The sequence below is a fragment of the Perca fluviatilis genome, chromosome 8, assembly GCF_010015445.1.
Source record: "Perca fluviatilis chromosome 8, GENO_Pfluv_1.0, whole genome shotgun sequence".
In the NCBI taxonomy this organism is placed as follows: domain Eukaryota; kingdom Metazoa; phylum Chordata; class Actinopteri; order Perciformes; family Percidae; genus Perca; species Perca fluviatilis.
In genome coordinates, this window is record NC_053119.1 from 39,599,190 (window position 1) to 39,617,221 (window position 18,032).

General features: G+C 42.5%; 1 protein-coding gene across 1 annotated transcript in view; it reads left to right on the plus strand.

Moving 5' to 3' along the window:
- Positions 1-5,051: 5,051 nt before the first annotated feature.
- Positions 5,052-18,032, plus strand: part of bcar1 (BCAR1 scaffold protein, Cas family member) — an 82,809-nt gene continuing 69,828 nt past the window's right edge. Inside the window, exon 1 of the mRNA XM_039807997.1 lies at positions 5,052-5,605. Coding sequence (XP_039663931.1) covers positions 5,594-5,605 — 12 coding nt within the window. The 5' untranslated portion in view covers positions 5,052-5,593. The remainder of the gene's footprint in view (positions 5,606-18,032) is intronic.

Consider the following 18,032-nt stretch of genomic DNA (forward strand, 5'->3'; position numbering starts at 1 on the left):
CAATTACATTGTTCTTTTCGAGTCTTAACGGCCACTCAAAGCTCAAAGATCTGTTGATTTAAATCAACTAATATACTCGCTAATTTGTCGACGAAACCATACGATTGTTGGTCGTGTAGGATTTCTTTAGTCGAGGGCAGCCCTAGACCGAGGACTGTTTGAGCAGTGTCACATTGTTTGCAGCCTTGATCGAGACAGGAGCCTTTATGTGCATCAAAGTTTTGGAAATACTCCAACTGATAGTCACCTAACATGATGCCGATGGGCTAAAGACCCCAGGTGTGATTTTTGAAAACTTCTGACTTTGGCGATTCCCAGTTGAATCCAAAAAGACATTTGCAAACATCCTAGCACACTCGTAATCATTTTTTTCTAAGAAAAAAAAAAACTTATGTCACAAAATAATTTGAAAGATTGGAATTGCATTTAAGTTGTTTAATCAAGTGATAGAGACAAGGTGCTGGGAGTGGGGGCTCCTCCTAAAGACCAATATGTCCTTTTCTGTTAAAGGTTTGGTTAGACTCGTGCCATTGTTGGCGAGATTTTTCATTGTTTAATTTTTTTTTTTTAAGCTGTTCATGATGTTTTTGGTGTTGGAAAATAACAGTTGATGCCTTTGAGCATTTGAACATTCTCATACGTTTTAAAGCACCTCTGAACCCCCCCCCAAGCTTCCTTGGGACACTGGACACAGCGCTGTCCGTAGAAGATGAATCAATCGTATCAGAGGAGGAGGGCGCTGACCGCCGCTCCCCCCGGCAGCCGATTGGTCCGGGCCATGGGATGGGGGTGGGGGCGGGGTGATGAGGAACGGGGAGTTTTGATGTCTTGTTAGTTTGACACTCTGTTTATTCATGTAAATATTAGATATCCAATAAACAAACGGATGGTTTTAAATTTGCTGGTTGGTTGATTTTTCTTTGTGGCAGTCCACTCGATTTTAGTTTAATAATAATAATTTATACTTTATTAATCTTGTAAGGGAAATTACAATGTTTTCACTTTTATTATTACAGACCTGAATTACACACACATGCTCAGTACCTATACATGCACTAATGGAGAGATGTCAGAGTGAGGGAGCTGCGACTGCCGGACAGGTGCCCTGAGCAGTTGGGGGTTCGGTGCCTTGCTCTAGAGCACTTTGGCAGGTGAACTGGCACCTCTCCAGCTAACACCCCACCACCATACTTTGGTCCGTATGGGGACTTGAAGTTCCCAACTGCCTACTGACTGAGCTACTGTCACCATCCCCACATGCTGACTACTCACACATTGTGTGTGTGTGCGTGATTCACTACTAAACCTTTCCTCACACACTCACACACAAAGATAGTGGGTTTTCATGGCGAAGAGCTGACAGGAGATTATCCTCACATCACGGTGTCGATGGAAGAGTCTGAAACAGCATTTACATCATCATGGGACACTAAAACTCCACTCCAATCAAAATGTCTCAATGTAATCATTTCCCCACAGACAACCAGTGCAGTCGGAGATCATCTCTCAAGACGATGGCACCAATCAGTCAGAGGCTAAATAGGATATGAGCACTGTGCATCACCAAACCTCTGCCTCTCCTCTCACGCCTTATTTTATTTACATGGCAGCTGGAGGGCCGATCATTTTAACATGAAGCTGCTGCTGTGATTATTTATAGAGCTGTGTTTTCTTCGCTCAGTCTCCTCCGTGTGCACGCTGCTGCAGTGCACTGGAACTGGATTTTTGCAGTTATGAGGGATTGATTTTATTCTGCATACACTGGCAAGGGTAAAAGACATGCATCACAGAAAACATGCATCACATACTGTATTGTTTAGGACATCCCCCGCAGGTTTTTAAACAGATACACTGAGAGCAAGGGAGTAACTTTGGGTTCAACATTGGCAGGGGGGGGTTGAGATCTCAACTTGAAATTTTGAGTGTCAAACTCAAAATTTCCTGCATTCTGGTGAATTTTTCTGCAACAATTTGTGCCTTTTCCACATCAAGGTATGGTGCAAATAATAGTTTTGTGTGTGTGTGTGGGGGGTGCACTGGCTAGTTTTGATTATTGGGTGGTTGTAACACCCCCCTCCCCCCATCACCCCTGTAAATTACTCCTATGCTCTGAAGTCTTGGTGGAGCTGACAGTGTGACACCTGTCAATCAAGCAAACATATACTATTCATACATACAGGGGGGGGGGGTTAAAGGTTGACAGTACAGAAGTGTACATCAGCTGAAAGCTGGGGACCTGAAGATTTATTACACAGCTCAGCACCGTGTGTCAAGTTGTTGTAGTAGTCAAAAATATGAAAGAAAAAACAATTATTAAATTAAATTGTGAAAGTGTATAAGGGCTGAGAACAGTATGAAATACGTATGTGATGGCTCACTTATGTCTAGGCAGCGATTTTTGATACCATTTGTTACACAGGTTTGGTGCAAAGTTGAACCATTTTTGACCACCACATTAAGACACCAAGACCTTAATGGACACCATAGAAAAAGTCTGGTTTGGTTTCAAAGACCTTTGGAGATTTCTGCAGGAGTTGCATTTTTCGGTGATCAGATTAGGAAGCTGGAAACTGCTCAGAAACCCCCTTATTGTCAGTAACCCTATGAAAGCCACACATCCTCTGAAAGTTTCATGAGGCTGAGATTATCCTGGAGGCCACAGCATCCTCACACATGAATACAACTGGGCTCATTGAGTCTACACGAGTCTCAGCTTTCCAGTCAGACCCAATTTTTCTACACTCCAAGACCCCAGTATCCAGAAATAGTCAAACACACCATTTTAGAATATAATAACACATGTATACTGCACGAGAAACACTGCATGGGATTGTCAAAAAGTGGGCGTGTCTGTAAAGGGGAGACTTGTGGGTATCCATAGAACCCATTTTCATTCCGATATCTGGAGGTGAGAGGTTTTACCTCGTTAAAATGTAGCCCAACTTTGTAGGGTTATTTAGCCCCCTTCCCCACAAGCTGGCATTATAATAGATTGTCTAGTTTCATATGGTACCTATAGAACAGGACACATGTTGTTATTTAGCCAAAGCGTGCCACAACTTGGTTTGACGCGCCTGATTTCTGGACGTACTGTAGAATCAAGCAGCCTTCAAAAGCTACAGCCTATGTGTTTTGGAAGTATTCAGTAAATATTCCGTTGACATATTTCGTCTCTGCATTTTTTTTTCTAGCGACAAACTTCAACTTTTCTGCCCTCCCTGATCTAATCTCAGGAGAAGCACCCTGGATGGGAAGCTGTGTTGCACACATGCGCACACACACCGCATGCACACGCTCGCACAAACACACACACACATACATGCATCCACCCACCCATGCACACACACACACACACAAACAAAGCTGGGGCTCCACTATTTATATCACACCAATCATCATAAAAACTTTCAAACGACTGTCTGTTATCAGAGGTGTGTTTATGAATACCAAAAGCAGTTTTTTGTCAGTCACTGTGTTCCAGTGATCAAACCTGAGCACATTTTTATAATGAGCAGAAACAACTTGTGATAGTGAGTACACAAACAGCTGCACAACCTCACAGATGCTCAGCATCTTTATATTTGTATCAGATTGTTAATAACATCACATCCTGTTGTTGTGGTTATAAATAATAACATTGTAACTTAGATCAAAATCTATTCACACTTGATATTTACTGTGCTGGAAAACAATTTTTTCAAACTGTATTGATTGTCTTTAAGTTTTAAACCTTGTCTCTTCTTATTAGCCTATATGTACATAGTTGAATATTTACATTTTTAGATTGTTTGCCACAGCTTGACATTATAGTATAGTAATGTAGTTGTAAAGTGAAGTATATTTTCACGTCAAGGACCTCTGAACTGACACAAATTAGACCACGGACCCGTTTTATTACAGAAAGTGTATGAAAGCCATGAACCAGAACAGTCATACATTCTGTCATTGTGTCACTTATGGATGGAATTTACTGTATCTATAAATGCCGACTTGTACTTTACTTGAGTCTTTTTCTTTTCATGCCACTTTCTACTTCTACTCCGCTACATTTCAGAGAGAAATATTGTACTTTTTACTCCACTACATTCATCTGTTACAGCTTTAGTTACTAGTTACTTTACACATTCAGATTTCTGCACACAAAACACATGTAGTTTATAAAATCTAATGTTTGATTCTAAAGTAAACTAGCCGACAATATAATGGCTACAAGTCCAGCTGAGACGATGAGACCATTAAACACACAGCTGGTTGGATCCTTTACTCTTTCTACAATGGGAGGAGAGTTCTTTACTTTAATACTTTAACTACATTTCCCTGATCATATTTACAGACTTTTAATTAAGTAACATTTTCAATGCAGGACTTTTACTGTAAGTGTTTTTACAGTGTGGTATTAGTACTTTTACTGAAGTAAAAGATCTGAATACTTTTTCCACCGCTGCATCTATAGGGATGTGCATTGCAAATTAGCTTAGGCTATAAATGCTGTGGTGTGTGGCATAGGTTTATGCTACATACTTGTCCCTATCCAAATGAACATTAAATAAATAGATGACTCCTTTGTGTGCTGTGCTGGAGACCCCATGGGGTTGGGAACCACTGGCATAGTGTAGTGCAGTAGACCTAATGTGTAAACCGTTCACAGTTCCAAAATACAGCATGTTAACGTGTAAATCATGTGTAGTAAATGAGCATGCAAACCATCGGACGTGGGGTCAGCCCTATGTTCCCACATTTCTAGGACATATTCAAAATTAGGTCATGTGTTCCTACATTTCCCTTCAATTTAAGCCCTATATCCTCGTACAACATTGTTTAGGGTTAGGGTTAGGGGGATAAAATCTGATACACATTTATGAAAAAGGAAATGTGGGAACATAGGGCCTAATTTTGGAAAAAATCTTAGAAATGACGGTGGGAACATAGGGCTGTGGGATGGTCCTTTAAAGGCTTGTTTCAAAAAAATGCCCGGGGGGTAGCCTACCCGACTGTTGATTTTAAAGTGCGGTGTAAACTGTAGGAAGTGTATGTTCCTGTAGTGAGACGGTCTCTTTAAGGCTGGATCTGGATCCGGATCATCCCTGGGGAGGCACGACAGCAGCGCACAGCGGCAGAGGCGGTTTACTCCCGCCGTTCACTCCCGCTACAGACCTGGCAACTTAACGGCGGAAGTCGCTTGACCTCCCGAATTATAGCTACGTCGTTAACGAGCTTTTATCGGAGCATTTCTGAAGAGGTCCGTGAAGGAATCCGTGACTGGAGCGAGGAGCGGCGGAGGGGAGAGGGAAGAAGGCGGGGGGGACGGAGGAGAGTCATCCCCGGCTCTGCTGGACATTCATGCGGCCACACTGCCGCTGGCTGCCGCAAAAACCTGCTTCTGCTGCGGACACATTTTGACCCGACTACCCTCTACAGCCGGATGTCTGCCAGTCTTATGGAGTGCACCAAGGAACGGAGGAAGGAGGACTGACACTTGGGGAGCCGTGAAGGAAGAAAGCCTCGTCCTGTTGGAAAAGTAGCATCCGGAGAAAAAGCCGAGCACTGCGCGTTTTAAAGCCGAGCAGCCGAGGAGAGTGACAGCACCGGCAAGATGTCTGTCCCTGTAAGTATGTCAGCCCCGGGGCTCAGGAAACACTCCTGTCCTTCACTGGCTTTAATATTAGCTGTTTAGGAACTAGTTGTCTTTACGGTGGAGCCCGACTGGACACGTCCAACCGAGAGACCGCTCTTCTTGAATGCAGCACACACCCATTAACGTTACACACCGAGCTTCCATTATTGAAATGTCAACTTTCAGAACTGCTGTTAGCCTGCTTAAAATAGCCAGCAGCTGTAAGGTACATTATGTTGAAATAAATTGCAACTCGCTCTAGGTTGTGTCATTAATAAGTCGAATTTGCTGGAAGAACCACTTGAGTGGCATGGTGAAGTAATAGTGCCAGAGCTGTGCTCATTGGTTAAAGGGGCATTTATCTGCCACAGGCTGGCACGGTAGTGCCAGAGCTATTCTCGGCAGGCCTGACCTGTCAACACATTTAGACAGCTGATATTAGTGTGTGTGTGTGTGTGTGTGTGTGTGTGTGTGTGTGTGTGTGTGTGCGCGTGCGTGCGTGCGTGCGCGCGCGCTAGGGATGAATTTATATCATGTTGCTTTTACACTCAATCTCAGATGTTTTAGTGCTGCTGGAAATGGTCTTTATGTCTTAATGGAGCTTGTTGTGTTGTTCTTTATCACATTCCTTTGGATCTGTTTCACAAACTCTGCCTGGAGGGTCAAGCTGTGTGTGTGTGTGTGTGTGTGTGTGTGTGTGTGTGTGTGTGTGTGTGTGTGTGTGCGTGTGTGTGCGTGTGTGTGTGTGTCCCTCAGCTACACCACAAATGGAAAGGGGCTTACGTTATTGTATTACTTCCATTATTAGGAATGCACAATATTACCATTGTTATCCGCTCAGATAACTGATTATTTCCACCACCCTCGTGGTCGATGATATTAGGCTAATAATAACTTCATTTAATCGCCAGTTAGAGCACCATATCTTTAGTTTCAGAGTAATACCGTGCAACTAGGCACTGCTTTGATATGTCCTGATTCATTGCTAACACCACAGTGCATTGCATTCACACGTGTGTGCACGTTTGCTCTTGCATTTTTTGGTTTGTTTGTGCTGCAGGCTTTTAAAGCTTCCTCGGAATAGGCTGTCAGCATTCGTATAATATATCCTTCAATCATCACTGCCAGTTTGCAAAAATGCACCAACAGTTAGATATCCCCTTCTAAAAGAATAACCTATTAGCAAGTTGCTAGGAACGAGTGAATCATCACATTACGAAACATATGCTCAGTATGTTTTGGGCATGATGTTGATATCAGTCACTGTTCTGATTTAACATATTCAAAGCATTTGTTTCCCTATACCGATCCGATGCCCACATCACTGTGACCTTTAATGCTTAACCCAACTATTCTAACTGTGTCATGCAATCTTCTGTCATTTGATTGTGTGGGCCTCTGCAGCATCGGCCCCCCACCACTGAGCGCTGAAGCCAGAGCTTGTGTGTTCCCTCATAATTTGTCACAGCTGCAACATGATAGCACAAACCTCTTCTCGTGAAACCGCTGTTTGCCTGATTATTGGTGAGAAGAGAGCAGCGGTGGAGAGGACCTCTGCATGGCCGTCCTCTCCGGTGATGTGTAGTAGTTGCAGTGTGGAAAGATGCAGAGGCGGCTGCTGCACGCCTCCTCACTGTGGCAGCAAGATGTGTTCAGATCTGCTAAAGTTGGCACTCACACATGGACCTGCTGCCTCCTGCTGTGTGTGTATGTCCTCTGTGTGTGTGTGTGTGTGTGTGTGTGTGTGTGTGTGTGTGTGTGTGTGTGTGTGCGTGCGAAGCATGTGTGATCCTGCCACAGAAAGGAGATTGTGTAACCAAAGGCAGAAATTGTGATGATGAAAGTGATGCACTCAACGTGTATTGGATGCATCTTGTGCGTGCGTGCGTGCGTGCGTGCGTGTGCTGTGCGCGCAGCGTCTCCTCAGCAGGGAGGACATTAAGTAGGTCTGTATTCTGAAAGTACATGTGGTTGTTCAACTGGGTGCTTCTCTCAGCAGTTTCTGTGAAGAGCAGTGTAGTTTTCAGGACAACCCCAGTGTTCCACAACAGTAGTCTCCTGATATCTGAATCATACTGGAGGGTTAGGTTTATTTTTATTTTTTAGATTATTTCTTGGGCATTTTAGGCCTTTTTTTTTTATAGGACAGCTGAAGACATGAAATGGGAGAGAGAGGAAGGAATGACATGCAGCAAAGGGCCGCAGGTCGGAGTAAACCTAACCCAAACATGACGAGGTATACCCTGATCACAGCTGATCTGATGCTGATCACCGATTGGTTCCTGTTCTTAGATATCTTTCAATGTGTTTGTGTGTTCAGCCATGCTGGAGGCTGTATGCATGGCAGCGTTGGTCGGCCGGTCCAATATCTCAACAACTGTCGGATGCTAACACGCTAAACTAAGATGGTGAACATGGTCAACATCAAACATTCATTTGTTCAGCTGCGTGTTGCCACGGCTATGGAGAAATATTACAGTGTTTACCTACCTGAGTCATAGGGGTCATTGCTGATGCTGTGTGCGTGTGTGTGTCTGTGTGTGTGTGTCTGTGTGTTTGCACACTGAGTTGGAGAAAGGAAGTGCACCATGCAGTGTGTTTGCTGTGTTTCTGCTCGGAACGTTCTGGCACCGCTCCGTTGTTCCGTCAACTCGTCCTATAGCTTGTATTGACATTAGTGACATCATCACACCTGCAGTATCAGCCAGTGAAATCCTAGTTGCCACAGCAACCGTTCCTGTGATCCCTCTCACCTGGTCACATCTCTCCAAAAATTCCATGACGTACATGGTACTGTACATGTTCCTAGAAACGGTGTGTGTGTGTGTCTGTGTGTCTGTGTGTGTGTGTGTGTGTGTGTGTGTGTGTGTGTGTGTGTTTGTGTCTGTGTGTGTGTGTGTGTGTGTGTGTGTGTGTGTGTGTGTGTGTGTGTGTGTGTGTGTGTGTGTGTGTGTGTGTGTGTGTGTGTGTGTGTGTGTGTGTTTAGAGCATGTTCGACTGAGCGTAGCTTGATTTTCTGATCACACAGGGAATAAGACAGCATGTGTTTAAATTTCAGACTGGGTTGTTTCTCTGTGTGATCCTCACAGACACACACAGACACACACACACACACACACACACACAGGTCTACTGTAGCAGCAGAGAGCATGGATGGGTCAGATAAATATAGAATTGGAAGAAGAAAGTAGCCGGATTTCAATGAGCTCAGACAGCGGGTGTTTGTACATCACACATGCACACAAACACATTATGAAATGTGCGTGGACGCAACTCACATTGAACGTTGGAGATTTGACCCATGAAGCTCACTATTATCTTTTCTTGTCATCTACATGTTGCGTTACATCACTACTGATGGAACTGTAACATGATCTATTATTCCCAATGTCCCAGTCCATCGCTGGCAGTGTCTGAAGCTGCGGTGCTGCCTGCTCATAATACATACAAGTAGGATAGTTACGACGGGTTAGGGTTAATAATGAACACATAATAATTATCACCGTATGTCCCTGGCTTGGCAAAACTCTGTTCTCTTCGGGAAACAACAACAGACTTCGAGCTAGCAAAGTATGCCCTGAAAATGTCAGGTTTTTAAGAAAGTTTGGATGGTGCATTAAGACAGGCCTGCTTGGTTCCTTCAGGGAATGATTGTAAAGATTTATAAAGAACATGTTTATAGCATTTCTTCTGTAACTGGGACATTTTGGGACTGATTGGCGCGATTGCTGTGGACAAAGTACACACAGAGATACACTGGTAAGAGCCAATGAGGTTTAACCATGTATCAGCTCATTTAAATAGCTCACGGTACTGTATTGTGTCAACAGTTAACTTCATTTAATATTGTAATGTGGAGCATTTATTTTCTCCTATCCCAAAATGCATCTGTGGTGTAGCAAGACCTTACTCCGTGGAGATAGAGCTGGACATGCGAGACTAGGAGTAGAACAATCTAAATATTCTATTCACGGTCAGTATTGTCTCAAACATACTCCCTTAAAAGACAGCTCATTCGGATCGTGCTCACAAGGAATCCAGCTAGTGTTGAGCTGGTGCTGGTCACACTGAGCCCAAACACTGAGCGCTGTGTGGAACACATCACTGCAGAGGTGTGGGTGTGTGAGACCACAGAAAGGAGAAGGGCTGGGGTTAAGTGCTCAGCATGCTGAGTGTGTGTTTTCTCCTCTGTAAGTGTGTGTGATCTCTAAACGTACACATACATAAATACATGAATCCAGTTTGAAAATTTAATGAAGGCAAAATGTTTTTTGACATTCATGTATGCACGATACACGTGTGTGTGTGTGTGTGTGTGTGTGTGTGTGTGTGTGTGTGTGTGTGTGTGTGTGTGTGTGTGTGTGTGTGTGTGTGTGTGTGTGTGTGTGTCAGGCTCAATCTTTCATGCATCTCATTTTATAAATGTATGCATAAATACATACATAAGTTTGTGTGTGTGTGTTCATTCATTCATGCTAGCTTATCGGGTTATTTACAATGCTAAATGTGTGTGTCACATTGCAGTGTTGTCTATACACGTTACTAGACACACTAAGTAACCCCTCATTCACAGCATACATACACATACACACACACACACACACACACACACACACACACACACATACACAAATGCCACCACCCTGTAGATAGGTGGGGTTTCCTAAGATGATGTACAGGGACTGCTTGGCCAGTGCAGTACTAGGTGTGTGTGTGTGTGTGTGTGTGTGTGTGTGTGTGTGTGTGTGTGTGTGTGTGTGTGTGTGTGTGTGTGTGTGTGTGTGTGTGTGTGTGTGTGTGTGTGTGTGTGTGTGTGTGTGTGTGTGTGTGTGTGTGTGTGTGTGTGTGTGTGTGTGCGCTATTGTAAAGCTTTTCACTTCAATATTAATCATGGCTGCTTAGAGATAGAAGCCCTACCTCCCATCTTAATGCACACACACACATACAGACACATGCACGCACCTTGCATCTCAATTTCCTGCAGCTCTCCACGTCACGTTGGTAGGGAGTTGCTAGGGGCAACAGGAGGGTCCGCTCAGTGTGTCAGTCACATAGAGGGAGCAGTGTGTGTTGTTAGTGTGTGTGTGTGTTGTGATGAAAGGACAGGTAGCGTGACAGCAGGCAGAGCGTCACTGCAGGCTGCAGGGAAACGCTGAGACACAGCTGCTCTAGCTTCTATGGTTCTATAGGTCCTTGCAGGCTGGTGGCCCCATACAACCTGCTGGCTCAGGACAGAAAAACACTGTTAGTTCATTTCACATCACATCTTTGTCACGTTTATTGCTTTATGTATATTACGTTAATTAGGATCATTCTGATTGTTATACCTTGAGGTTTATTTCCGTAGCTTTTACCATCATCCCTATCAGGAATAATAACATTGGACCCATAGATATACAGAATATACAGAGACAATGATACAGATATACAGAGACACTGATACAGATACACAGATATGGAGAAATAGGATTCATAATAATTATATCAGTTGGAATGATGAACAGTGGCAATTATAGTACCATTAAGGATAATAGAACTAGTAATAATAGTAGTAGCAGTGCAGGGCGTAGCAGGGCGTGGAGCAGGACCATGGCCGCAGCTGCAACCACGATCCAGGTGCCACCCCAATCCAAGAAAAAGTGCGAGGCGAGAAAACATAAGGACTTCGGGGAATAAGCTCCCCGGAGCTAGGTTAGTACTGGGACATGAATGCACACAGATGGAAAGATCATAAAAAAATGGAAATATGCTATAAGTGGAACCCCACTACTTTAGTGTCTTAGTGCTTAAAACAAACTGGATATTTCACTGAGCGTCTGTGCTGATGAGCTGGCAGGGTAGCAGAGGGTAAAACAGAGGTACAGAGGTGCGGGTGCAGCTGTCAGTGCTCTCAGCACATTTCACACATTGTTGCGTCTGAGTAAACTGTCTGTCTGTTGAAACAGTGTCAGGTATGAGCATGCCTCAGTGTTTGATTGCAGTCAGCACAGCAGAACACATGCTGCACGCACTAACAATGTCATTTTAGGACATTGATGTTTCTAATATTAAAAGAGGGCCTGGTGTGTTTGTGTTTACGTGAAGCTGATGTTTGAGTTTTCTCTTTAAAGATCATATATCCAGTATATCTATATATAGATATAGATATCTATATATAGATATAGATATACTGGCTGATAAGCAACAAGATGTCAGTACAGAAATGTCCCAAAGAGGTTTGAAGTCATTTCGAGACAGTGTCTCCATGATGTGTCCACCAGAGAACACTGACCACTTTACTTTGACACAGTAAAATACTGTATATCTAGGTCTCAATTCTTTAAAAAACTATTTCCAAAAGATCTTTATCGAAACATTTCCTTATGTCATGCAGTGTTTTCACTGGGTTTCTGGAAAACTTCGGTGCATGTTAGGCAGGGTATTTAGAGGTCCTTTCTCAAGAAAATGTTAAGTTTTTCAATAAAAATTGAAAAATTGGGACTATATTGGGTGGAAGTAAGCTACAGCCGAAGCACTGCTATTCGGGCACAGAGATATCACGCTTACCATTACGGGCTGCCGGACTAAGGCAATGCATAAATATAGAGGAGACGGTGAATAACCCTATTTCAACAAACGGTGGCGTATTCCTTTAAAACAAATAACAACTGATACATTGTTAAGTTTTAAAATCTCAATCTCAGTATTGGCCTTAAAACCCCTGATCCATCGGGCTCTAATATGAACTCTGGTGAGAGCCTTCAGACCCGCAGTAGAAAGCCCGTTTGTTCTGTGGGTAATACAATGTGCTTGCTTGTTGTGATATCCGTGCCTCCATTAGCCATAAATGGTTTAGTATTGATTTGACTTTATTGATTGATAGATATGTAGGCTATATCTGCAGTTCAGGCATCCGATGCACTGAACCCAATAACTGTCTGCGTTCTCTGAGAAACACAGTCCTCAGCAGGACACACTGTCTTCCATCAGTCTCTGTAACTGTGCTTCTTGTATTCATGCCCCGTCTTTAGCCTAGCTTAGCACAAAGACTGGAAGCAGGGGGAAACTGCTAGCCTGGCTCAGACACGGTGAACTGACATCGATCAACGACCATTGCAAAACCCTGCCGGCAAATAACGCTCGTTCTGTGCAATGAGGCAGTTTATAATATTGAATGTTCCATTAAATGCAGCTTAAGTGTGTGTGTGTGTGTGTGTGTGTGTGTGTTTAACAGGTTTTCTTGTGGATTAACATTTTTTAATAGCATCTCCTCTGATAGTTGGAGGGAATCTGTAACGTGTTAATGTAAATTAAAAAAACCTTAAATCATGTCTTTTTACAATGTCATTATTTCTGAAAGCAAATACTGCATGCCTAAATGTAAAATACTTGTTCTTAATACTCAGTGTAATTAATAGAACATTTGTGCATGAATGCTTTCATAACTGAGGAACATTAAACAAATCAAAAATAGTTGCCTTTCTGTTTGCATTACCTGAAACTTATTCACTATGTATTATACGGTTACAGTTCTCCCTCCCTCCCATCATCCTGCCTCCCTCCCTCCATTCTCCCAGTCGGACACGCCTTGTCCCAGTTTGTCAGTACTTGACCCCTGGCCTCTGTGATGATCGAGCCTGATTGGATGATTTACACACTGTGGAGAGGCAGAGAGGGGAGGGTAGGGAGAAAGAATTGGAAGGAGAGGGGTGATAATGAAATGGTAAATGAATGGAAGAGAAAGGGAAAGACAGAGAGATTAATGATGTGAAGAGGGAGAGGTTACTGTGCTCAGACTGAAAGATGGACGGCTCAATGTCGTTTCTCCGGCAGACACTTTTTCACCTTTCATTACTTCCTCTTTACATCACTCCGTTGTTATGCATTCCCACCGTTCTGTTCAACCATCTCTCACTTCCTGCTTCCTCACATCTTGCAAAGCAATCAACATCTCATTTCAATCCATTAATGAGTCCTGACTGATAGGGTTGGGCATCGTTTTGATTTTAACAGTTCTGATTCCGATCCTTCCTTTAGATTCCGGTTCTTATCTATTCTAGATTCTGATTCTTTGAGGGGTGGAGTTGAAACAGGCTTTTTCAAAGTAAAATAAAGCTACACTTTAGAGTGTCGCTTACTGTGTTCCATGGCTACTACTAGAGCTGGGCAATATATCGATATTATATCAATATCGCGATATGAGACTAGATATGGTCTTAGATTTTGGGTATCATAATATCGTAATATGACATAAGTGTAGTCTTTTCCTGGTTTTAAAGGCAGCATTACAGTAAAGTGATGTCATTTTCTGAACTTACCAAACTGTTGTAGCTGTTCTATTATTTGCCTTTACCCACTTAGTCATTATATCTACATTACTGATGATTATTTATCAGTTTAAAATCTCATTGTGTCAATATTTTGTGAAAGCACCAATAGTCAACACTACAATATCGTTGCAGTATCGATATCGAGGTATTTGGTCAAAAATATCGGAATATTTTATTTTCTCCATATTGCCCAGCCCTAGCTACTGCACAAGTGCCTGGCCGCTACGGAAACCAAAACTTGTTAAACTTGGATCCGATGATCAGATTCGAAACCAATAACCAATAAAATTCCAATCGTAATGGAATCGTAATTTTTCGTAAAAAGTGTTGTAGCTTTTGCGTTTGTGTGCCTACAGCCTACTGACTGAGCAGCTCTATACAAGGTGGGGATTTCCTGTAGTTTGTCAAAATGGTGGAACCCATTATTAGCATTGTTGTCCACCTTGGTCTTCTCCAATACTGTACTTCATGGAAATGCAGAAAGAATCCACCATATGTAAATGTCCACATTACCCAAGTTTCAGAAACCCATTTAGTCTCTTAGCTGTGGTGGTATCTTTCCATGCAGACCGGTTGGCCTGCAGGAGTATGCTTAGAGGGGTTAAGGGCTCTGGATAATTCTCTAGAGTGAAGAAACAACCGACCAATCAGAACTGTGTAAACAGGATTAAGAATGGGGATTTCATTTGATTACACACTGGAGCTTGTTACCAAGCTGCACCCATGGCATAATAATAATAGTGACAGTGTGGTGTGATGGTGTGAAATATAAAATAATCCTGAATTATTTTATCGCTCTGAAAAACTGTTCCCACAGTTCAACACAATTGAGTATTAACATAAGTTGTTTTGGTCAAATAATCTTTAATATTATATAATTGCAATTACATGTATACATGTAAGAAAAACATCACATACATTTACATTGCTACGTTTTAGTTGTTAAGCTCAGTGCGATCTGCGTGCACCAAGTGTTTTTAGCTCCAGTAGAAGAACTAATCTCTGTTTAAACTAACACGCCCAAACCTCATATCTCATCAACATTCTGGTATACTGGGCATAAAGAGGAGGCAGCGTGGAGACTCCGCCCTGCTGCTGGTAGTTGCCATGGTAACGTTAGTAGCTTTAGTCTCAGAGACCGAGACGTCGTGACCGATAAATCAGGAGGAGAAACGTTGGCGTCAGTGTCGGTGTTGCCAAAGGTCTCCGTTTGCGCCCATTGAGACTGAAACACAACCCCGCAGATTCCAAACTGCTCCAAACAGCTCTATTGTAGTCCAGCCTTCACATCAGAGACAAACGGGGGTCACTTATAACACACGTTATAATGCTCGCCTAGCTGTAGCCTTGCACGCCCTCATATTCTGCTTCTGACTAGCTAGTAGTCCTTACCTAGTTACTGTCAGGGCATGCCCTCATACTCTGCCTCTGACTGGCTAGTAGTCCTTACCTAGCTACTGTCAGGGCCATCCTCAAACTCTGCTTCTGACTGGCTAGTAGTCCTTAACCTAGGTCTGAGCATGTGCGACTCCCAACAAAGATGCAACAGAAGTGAGATGTCTTATTCTGTAGCTAAAACAGAGAGATCAACACACAGGGTGAAAAGAGGAGCTGCAGCAATGTGCAATTTAACAAAAATATGGTGTTTTTTGAAAATTAAACCACATAAACCTATTCTAGTACAACCTCTAAATACAATTATGAACCTGAAAATTTGCATAATATGAGCACTTTAAAAAGCATCCATTTCCTGATGGATGTTGTAAACTAGGATTGATGACATCAGCCCTGGCTGTAGACCTGGTTTGCAGCCCTTGCAGTGTGCCATAATTTCTCTATTTACAAACCATTACAAATAATAAAAGTCTTAATAGCAGATGTTTAATGTTTGTTCCAATATGTTCACCTTGAGATACTTGTTGCTCCCAGCTTTTAGTGAACCTGAAGGCCACTGCCATGGGCAGAGTGAGAGAGAGACTGACTCTGTAATAGTGCAAAATACACACACAGCCATTAAAAGCATTAAAGGGCCTGAGGCAAGGAGTGGACACTTTGAAATTCCTTTAAACGCATCATTTTAGCCAACAGAAAAGAACTTGCAATGCATTTGGCTGTGTTGTAATAGGAGATATTAACACATTTCTTTTTTCTGCATTATGAAGCCAGCTGGGTCACGTCAGGTTAGTTTGCAAATGATAAGTATTGTTTGACGAGGACTTGAAGCTGCTATAAGCCTGCGTGTAGTAGCAGGACAACATGAGTACAGGACAGGTCCAGCTGCTGTGTTGGGACTCTGCCGTGTGGAGACTCAACAATGAGAATCTTAATTAGAGCCTGACTGATATATCGGCGGGCCGATATTAGGCATTTTCCAAACTATCGGTATTTTTTTAATATTCATTCATCAGAATCATTTATAATGACAAATGACAAATTATTCTGATAATTGAATATTAAAAAAATGAAATAAAAACGGACGAAACACCCTTCAACATGGTATGAGTGTTGGCGTTGCATAGTTTGTCCACCAGAGGGCGCTCTACAACGTCCCTGTTGGCAATACTCTTTGATTTTTTTTTTGTTATTGTCTTTTTGTTTAAAGGAGTTTAAGTTTCATATCTTAAGTTAAGCATTTCTGGATACATTTTTATATATGTATTGGCCGATATATATCGGAATATCTGATTTTTAAATCATCAAATATTTGTATCGGTATCGGCCTTAAAAATCCTTTATCGGTCGGGCTCTAATCTAACCACTGCACAACTCACGCGCTCTGAACGCACTGAACACACTCATTTGTGTCTGGAGGATCAGCTGTGTTGTCTGTCGTTGGACGTACGATTGTTTTGACATAGCTTTGTTAGTTTTTTGAAGGTTGATTTCTTTTTTTGTTGTGATATACCTCAACTTAAAGTCCGTGGAGTTCATTGAAGGAAACAGAGGTTGCGTTTGAATTCATTTCGGCACATTACATGTCTGTTGTCATTTGTTCAAACTTGATTTTGTGGAGAAAACAAAGTGCATCTCAGTTTCTCAAAGAAGACACATAATGCAGTTTCCATTCACGTACTTTAAAGTTCCACATTAGTAAAGCTGGATCAAACAGCAGCATCCGATAAAATGTAGATCATTGCGCAAAAAGTTTTAACGCTCCCTGGGGGTGGTTTTTATTGTTTGTGGAAAAAAAAGTTGATGCTAATGGAATATGAAAACACCTTTTGCCAAAAAAGGACTGAATTAGTGAACATTTAACTCCCAGCACTGATCAGCTGTTTCCTGTCGGCGTCTTCCCAGATATTACCATAACGTGTCTCCGGACAGCATGAAACATGGCCAACACTAGCTGACATTAAAGAACCATTCAAAAATAATTCCTGAAGAACTCCCTCCATGTTTCTCCTGTAGAGAGTTAGATCATATAAATAAATGGACCACCAGATCCCGTGTCTCTGGACGGAGACCAGTGAAGGATATCAGAAGTCTCTTTCCCGGTGCTGGCTGAGCGTTACTGAGCAGCCTCCAACTGAGCTTGAAGACGTAGATGTGACGTGAGCAACGTGTCTGAAAGTGTGAAGTCTTCTGGTAGCTGTGCCGAGAGAAATCTCAATCATTCCCAATCTTACAGAGACGGAGAGCGTAGGTATATGTAAGGAGATAACATAGGCACGTGCTAATTATTGCTAACTAAAATGCTAGTTAACATTAGTAATTAAACCTAAACAGCTAATGTGAGTCGATACTGCCTGTGAGCTTCTCCTGTACTATACGGTAATTCCTCTACTGTGTGACAGTAAGTCTCGTGGTTATGACACAATCGTTAGCCTATTTTTATAAAAACGTCTGCTACGGAGCCATAACGTGAGGTACAAGGTAATGGAGCCTTCTATACATTGTCGTGTTTCTTTAGAAATAAACAACGGACAAATCTTTAAACTCTTCAGATGTAAAGTTATTTGCTGTCAAAGTGATGCCAAAATGAATGGCAGTCAATGGAATGCTAATGGCGGGTGAGTGCTTGTTAGCATCAAAATGGAGCCATCGGAGCTACACGTTGTGGAGAGAGGCTTACCCCCTTAGGTTAGATGGCCAAGGCCTGTTGTTTTGTT